The sequence below is a fragment of the Chlorocebus sabaeus genome, chromosome 17 (assembly GCF_047675955.1).
Source record: "Chlorocebus sabaeus isolate Y175 chromosome 17, mChlSab1.0.hap1, whole genome shotgun sequence".
NCBI lineage: Eukaryota > Metazoa > Chordata > Mammalia > Primates > Cercopithecidae > Chlorocebus > Chlorocebus sabaeus.
The window spans coordinates 4,960,764-4,967,802 of record NC_132920.1 but is presented as its reverse complement, the minus strand read 5'-3'; the positions used below and the strand labels follow the sequence as shown (position 1 = coordinate 4,967,802).

At 53.8% G+C, this 7,039-nt stretch overlaps 1 protein-coding gene across 1 annotated transcript; it reads right to left on the bottom strand.

The window, feature by feature from the left end:
• Window positions 1-1,707: 1,707 nt before the first annotated feature.
• PPP1R3G (protein phosphatase 1 regulatory subunit 3G) lies at window positions 1,708-6,601 on the bottom strand. Its single transcript, XM_007973801.3, has one exon. The coding sequence runs from the start codon at window positions 5,682-5,684 to the stop codon at window positions 4,623-4,625; it is 1,062 nt and encodes a 353-aa protein (XP_007971992.3). The 5' UTR covers window positions 5,685-6,601; the 3' UTR covers window positions 1,708-4,622.
• Window positions 6,602-7,039: the final 438 nt, after the last annotated feature.

Below are 7,039 nucleotides of genomic sequence, written 5' to 3'. Positions count from 1 at the left end.
CCCGATTCCAGGAGCCCATCGGGTCCCGCATCTTGGCGACTGGCTGGACAAACGCTGGACTGCAAATAGCTCACGATCCGTGTTGCCAGTTCAGTTTCCACAAGTCACAGCATATTCTTTTAATCTCCAAACCTGGGTCCTATTGCGTGAACCAAAAATGCAAGTTTGATTTCGTTTCACGATGCCACACACACAGACACACAAATCACATGTCCTCCCTAGGGCTGTTCCTTACACTCCTGACAAAGAACACATGGCACCAATCACTCTGCCTAACAAAGCTCCAAGCCACAACACTCCAAAGAAACACACGACTGAGTCGGGGAATGAAAGATCTTAGCCTGCTACAATAGACACCGTTGTGCTAGAAAGCTGAAATATGGAAACCTGTGAAATGATGTATGAAGAGCCCGACACTAACGCTCCTAAAATGAACTGAGTAGGAAGGCTGTGCTTCCCTGTGGGCGGACTCCTTGTGGACAAGCTCAAGAGCCGCAGCGTTGCAGGGAAGCCCTCACCCTGGGTCAAGGCAGAAAAAAGGACGCTGCGTGAGGAGATGGTCAGAACGGAAAGCCCATTGCACACCTGAGAGGAGAAAATCCCCTGCCCCTACAGCCGAGGTTTGTGGATAACAGCAACTATCCCCATTCCCAGTTGCTCCTGAAAGGCTGCCTGAGCTGCAGCTCTTGCTGCCCTGGACAGAGACTTCTGGTGTCCCCAGAGCTCAGTGGGCTTCCAGAGTCCACAGTACGTTTCCTGGAGCAGGATCCCAGCCTCTCTAGTTAGGTCTTGGAACTGGCTGACCACCTTGCTCTATACACCAGAAAGTTCCCAGGTAGAATATTGTTTCATACAAACTGCCACATTCTCAGCCCATGCTTCTGAAGCTCTAGATCGGGACACAATTCATCCAACATTCCCTCACCCAGTGATCCATGGACACGCTGCCAATAAGGGAGAAACTAGACTCCCTCTCTGGTGGAGGACAGGGTCATTAACTCAGCTGAGAACTTAGTTTTTATCACTAGAGCTAGGCAACATGTTAAAGTAACTGCATGTTTAAGGAGAATGACCTTCACTTAGTCAAGCTGAAGCAAATATTGCTGCAAAAAAGCACTGACTGCATGGCAAGAATTGTGTTTGTGGTGTGTGTGTGCGGTGTATGTGTGTGTGTGTGTTCCTTTCAGGAAATGCACTCTTAAATACTTCCTGACTCTGGTCATATTGCCCTTTCCTTTGAAATAACTTTTCAAAAACAAAGAAAACCTATTTTTATTACCTTTACATCACTGCGTAATGTTTGCTATTAGTCTACAATGAGAAGCTGGCACTTTTATAAAATAAAATTGACATTCAAAAGATTGCCAGTGCTAATGCTTTGGAAAGGCTGCACGCATTGGTGAAATACTGGGCTGTTTAAAATATTTTACCAAATTATGAATATTGGTAGCATTAGTACTACTCTGAGACTGGGAAGAGAGCAAAACGAGGTTTCCTTTCCTAGCAGCCAAACTGGATGCTCATTATATTATGAAATAATTCCTTTTAAAATGAATCATTTGAACTTTAAAATATAGTTCTGAAAATCAGTAATGCTGTTATGACAGAATAGAAAGTCTTCTGGACGTAACACTAAAAATCTATTTCTCTCTGTTTGATTCTAGATTCAATGGGTTACCATTTTAAAGGATACTAGACAAGAAGATCTCTGGATCATTATATTGGGCTCCTCATTTAATTTTAAGTAATCCAAAACAATCCAAAATGTTGCTTATTGCCACATAAACAAGCATTTTCAAACAATATTATAGCGTATGTATATTGTCAATATCTTAAAAATTAATGTATTTATAAATACATAGGAAAAACACGGTTATGCACTAATGTACTTTTAAGAAATGGTATACCAGATCAAGATTACCTAATGATGCATGAGAAGGCTTGATTGCTTTTATATTTAGTAACAGAAAAATTATGTCATGTTGTCATTTATTTTTAGTCATAAAGTTTTATAAGCATATATGAATTAAGTATTCATTATTTCATCGATGTGGCCACTGACAATTTTTAAAAGTCTAAATTGTAATTTGTTAACTCCTGATGGCTTGCTATCAATAAATTAATTTTCCCTATGATCCGTTTCCTTTGGAAACACTGCCATAGTCAAAGGGATATCTCCAAACCGAAGTTCAAACTAAATACGTCTATTGTGTAAGATGCCACATTTTGAAGCACAGAAATACCTGGCAGTTTTGTAGTTTGAAGCTAATTCAAACAGGGGCTGTATTTCAGTTGCACTGATGTGTTATTATTTTTTTAGGTGAAAGAAGGCAACAGGTAGATTCCCTTATCTGACACAATAATAACTGCACTTTTCACATTTTCATGTTTATTCTAAACAAGATTACTGAGAGTCATATAAAGTTTTATCTTTACCCAAAGGGGGTTTATTTCAAGTGGCAAAAGCTCATTAAAAGTCTAAATGCTTTATTAACTATAATTCTCAGCATATAGTGTTTAAAAAACACTACTTCTCTAGAGCAGGGGTTGGCAAGTCTTCTATAAAAGGGCTAGACAGTAAATATTTTCCACTTTGCCATCTGGTCTCTGCCGTGTCTACTCCACTCTGCTGTGGTAGCGTGGAAGCAGCACAGAGAAGACAGAAACGAGTGTGCACGGCTGTGTTCCAGTAAAACCTGATTTGTGAACACTGAAATATGGATTTTATATAATTCTCATGTACCACCAAATAGTACTTTCTTTGGAATTTTTTTCAACAATTTAAAAACGTAAGGCCGGGTGAAGTGGCTCATGCCTATAATCCTAGCACTTTGGGAGGCCAAGGCGGGTGGATCACCTGAGGTCAGGTGTTCAAGAGTAGCCTGGCCAACATGGTGAAACCCTGTCTCTACCAAAAATACAAAAATTAGCCAGGTATGGTGGCAGATGCCTATAATCCCAGCTACTCTGGAGGTTGAGGCAGGAGAATCGCTTGAACCTGGAGGGCGGAGGTTGCAATGAGCCAAGATTGCACTATTGCACTCCAGCCTGGGCGACAAGAGTGGAACTCCGTCTCAAAAAATAATAATAAAATAAAATAAAAAATCAAAATGTAAAAACGATTTTTAGGTCGCAGGCCTTACAAGAACAGGCAATGTGCCAAATTTGGCCCATGGGCTATAGTATCCATGCCCAGCCCTGTTCTATCAAGCAACAATGAAACTGTCCCTCCTTAGAGACCACCATCCCTAAAACCACTGATTGTACTCGCCACCTGCTGGAAAATGGGAAGAATTTAAAAAAAAAAAGGGAAATCACTGAGGCAGAGTCAAGGGGTGACAGACCTTACTCGGGACGCCCTCCTGCCCGCCCGTGCACAGACGGCCACATCATCCTGCATCCACAGCCAGCACAGCGACCAAGGCCGTCCATACCCCACCCCACAGGCCTGCAGAGGTGGCCATCTGCGTCTGCGCAGCACTGACTCGCTGGGCATGCTTCCTCTTCCATCAAGTCTCCACTCGCCACTGTGGCTCTGAGAGGAACAGAAAGCCACCTTTCCATCCCCCATCCCCTGCGCTCGCAGTCCAGCGACTAAAAGGGCCCAACTTCTCTGGCTGCTAATGGCCCCGGCGAGTCTCACAACAGTGTGGTCTGTCTACACAAAGGGCGCTGGGGCGTGCGTGCCCGGCTCTCGCAGATCACAGCCAAGGCCTGGCCGAGGACTCTGGCTTTTCAATTCACCAAACGTCTTAATTCGGAGAGGGTCAGAACACTTTCTACAGAACATTTTAAAGCACAAGGGAAGTTTGGGCCCTTTCGCAGTAAAGAGGGAGGCCTGAAGGAGAGGAATTTGTAGGCTGTTGTTGAACAATTGTTAAAGTGCGCACATCACCAGCTGACAGGTTGGCTGACTGCCAGCGCCTCCCCAAACGCACGAAAGCCAAAATACAGAGCACAGCGTCAAACGGGGTGCGAGTGGCCTTTACTTTTTTAAAGGACATTTGTACACAATCGCACAAATAAACAATGCCAAGTCCGGGCAAATATTTCCCACATCTCAGTCAAAAGGAAAGGGTGGCCTGACCCAGCCGCGACCGGGTTTTCTCTGAGAAATAGGTTGGGATGTAAAGGTCCCACGCGTCCACCCACAGCCCGTGGCACCTTCCTTTGGTGCGCGGTGGCAGGACCTCTGTTCTTTCCCTAGGGGTCTCCAGCAAGCTGCAAGGGCTAAAATATGTTAGAGTGAAACACCAATCCCCAGGCCTTAGAACCACGACCAGGAGTCAGGAGCCTTTTTCTTGGAGGCAGCTGCTCCGGGCCTTGGAAGTTTCTTCCTATTCTGACGCAGGCTGGGAATTCTAGAGGCCTTGCAGAAAGGTCCAAAGGACGAGAAGACTGGGGCCAGAGGCTTTCGGAGCTTTGTCCGGGCTCTCTAAGCTCGCTCACTTCTCTGCTGGGGTGCGAGTCAACGGTTCAACGTCTCCCTCCTTTTCCTTCACGCGCCCCTCCCGCCAGATTCGCCATGCTCAGCAAAGCGTCGCAGCAAGTCCCTTGGGGCGGCAGCCCGAGCTCCACGTGCTAATGAACCCCGCCCCACGGCTCTTCGAAGCTCTCCAGGCTCAGAGCGCGTCCGCAGGGCGCGCAAAGCGCAGCGTGTAGTTGGCGCCCCCGTTGTTGTCCCAGTACTCGCCCTGCGCACAGCGGTAGCAGACAGCGAAGTGGACCGCGACGCCGCGCGCGTCAGCTTGCTCTTCGCCCTCAGGCTGCAGGCCCGGGGGCAGGCACAGCGAGAAGTGGAAGCACTCGGCGCCTGGCTCTTTCTTGGCATCCCCGGAACCTGGCTCGGAGGCCCCCGACTGCGCCTCTGGCGGCTGTGGCTCCAGCGGCTCGGGCTGCAGCTCAGCTGGCACGTCCAGGAAGGAGCGCCACTCGGTAAAGGTGTAGCGCACGATCACGGCCCTGGGCCCAGGGCAGCTGAGCACGCGGCCGGAGCCCTTCACCTCCGCGCCCGAGGCCGTCGAGCACTGCACGCGCTCCAGGCACACGCGCTGCCGCTGCAGGCGCTCTGCCGCGGCGCTCGGCCCCGGGAGCTGGAAGAGCGGCCGGAGCCGGGAAGGCTGCGCTGAGAGGGGCGCGGCCAGCAGTCCCCCGAGCTGCTCCAGGTCCTCAGCACGCATAGGGAAGCTTCGGAGGCGCGAGAGCACTGCGGGCGGCACCTGCGGCTCCTCCGCCTCGCTGAAGTGCTTCACGCTGGCCAGGGTCAGCCCCAGGGTGTCCGCGAACTGCACCCGCTTCTTGCACTTGGCGCAGCAGCCGCCCGGGCTGAGCGGCGCGTCCTCCGCCCCCTCGCCACCCAGCACCGCTGCCTGTTGCTGCTGCTGCTGCAGGAACTTAGCCGCCTGCAGGATGGGGTCGGCGGGCAAGGAGAAGGAGCGCGCGCGGCAGCGGCGGCGGCATTGCAGCAGGTCCTCCTGCTCCTGGAGGGCAGCCTCTTCCTTCGGGGACAGGGGCCTGTCCCCTAGCTGAGCGTCAGGACTCGGGGTCTCCGAAGTGCCACCGCCGTCGCCGCCACCCTGCACGCAGAAGACCCCCGGGACGGACGGTTCCTCGACCAGCGGGGTCTCTCCGAAGGGCGCTGGTCCCGGCGCCTCCAAACTTAACCGCGCCCCTGTGGGTTCCATGACGCCGTTCGCCCCTCTGGAGACGTAACTAACTCCTCGGGCCGTGGAAGGAGCGCAGGGCTGCAGTTCAGGCTCGCCCTCCCCGAGGCGAGTCGCTCCAGGCTCGACAAGACAACGCAGTTAGTTCCACTTTGCAGCCTCCGGCTTTTAGCTGCGGCAGGGCGAAGTGGGAGGAGGATGCGGGCCTGGGGCCGGCTCCGGGGCCACGCCGCCTCCTGGTTGAACCTGCCCGCGACGGGGGAGGGCCGGGGGCGGGGAGGCGCGGCCCCTGGGACACCTGGAAGCGAGTTCCCGAGTGCTCGGGTGCAGTGTGGGGGGCGACGTCCCGTAGTTCGCGGGCTCCCTGCGGCCCTCACCCGCACCCCCGGCCGGGCTAGCGTCTATTCCGCCGCCGGAGTGCCTCGAAGTGGGGGTATAGAGGTCGCGCTCAACCTTTAGAGACCCCCACGTGCACAAAGTCTTCCTGCCCATGAACTTGACCTGACGTGCCTGCCCCTCGGAGGGTCACTGAGCGCTCTCCTCTTGGCTGTCTCACGGGCCGGGCGAGTCCCCGGTGCAGCGCGCAACTGGGGAAAACTTGCCTAGGCAGAGGCTTGAAGGAGGCCCATTCCGCGCCGCCGGAAAGCAGGGAGCGCATCCCTTCCCTTCTGCTCCTGCCTTCCCCAGACTTCAGTGTGCCCCGGGTTCCAATCCCACTCGGAAGCCTGACTCGATCAGGCGCGCTCCGCTCTGCGCTTCCGAAAGCCGGGAGGCAGGAGCCGCCGCCCCCATCCGCCCAGTGGCGGCGCGGGGTGGGCTGCGGCCAGACTGGGGCGGGGACCGTGCGGGGACGCGCGGGGGAGCGGCCACGGCCAGCAGCCGAGAGCGGCGGGAGGCCATTTGCGCCGGGCCCAGGAGCACGTCCCGCCCCTCCCCCTGTCCCGCCCGCCGCGCCCGCGAGTCCGCGCCCCGGGTCCCTGCAGGGAGGGAGGAGAGGGAGCCCCGTGGGGCCGGCGCCCACGCCGCACGCACCACCTCCCACCGCGACCGGACGCCGGCGCCCTACCCACCCTCCCCGCCCACCGGGAGTGGGGGCCAGGCCCGGACCGGACTGTGCTGTCACCGCCCTGCCCTTCGGCCTTGCCAGGGGCCAAAGCCCGAACCTGGGGTCGGGGAGGGGTGGGGGTACCCGGGGGTTGGTGGAACTTCTAAAAGTGGTGTTTTTCTTGTTTTAGTTTTAAGGCCACCCTGAGGGCCATCTAAGTCAGTGATTCTCACTTCAGCCTGCATAGACATCACTGGGGGGCTTGTTGGCACATCACAGGGCCCCACTTCCAGAGTTTCCTTCTTTCTAACTTTTTCGAGATAGGAGTCTT

What these genes read in the sequence shown, in the direction of transcription:
- PPP1R3G (XM_007973801.3), bottom strand. Translation starts at nt 5,684, where the DNA reads ATGGAACCCACAGGGGCGCGGTTAAGTTTGGAGGCGCCGGGACCAGCG.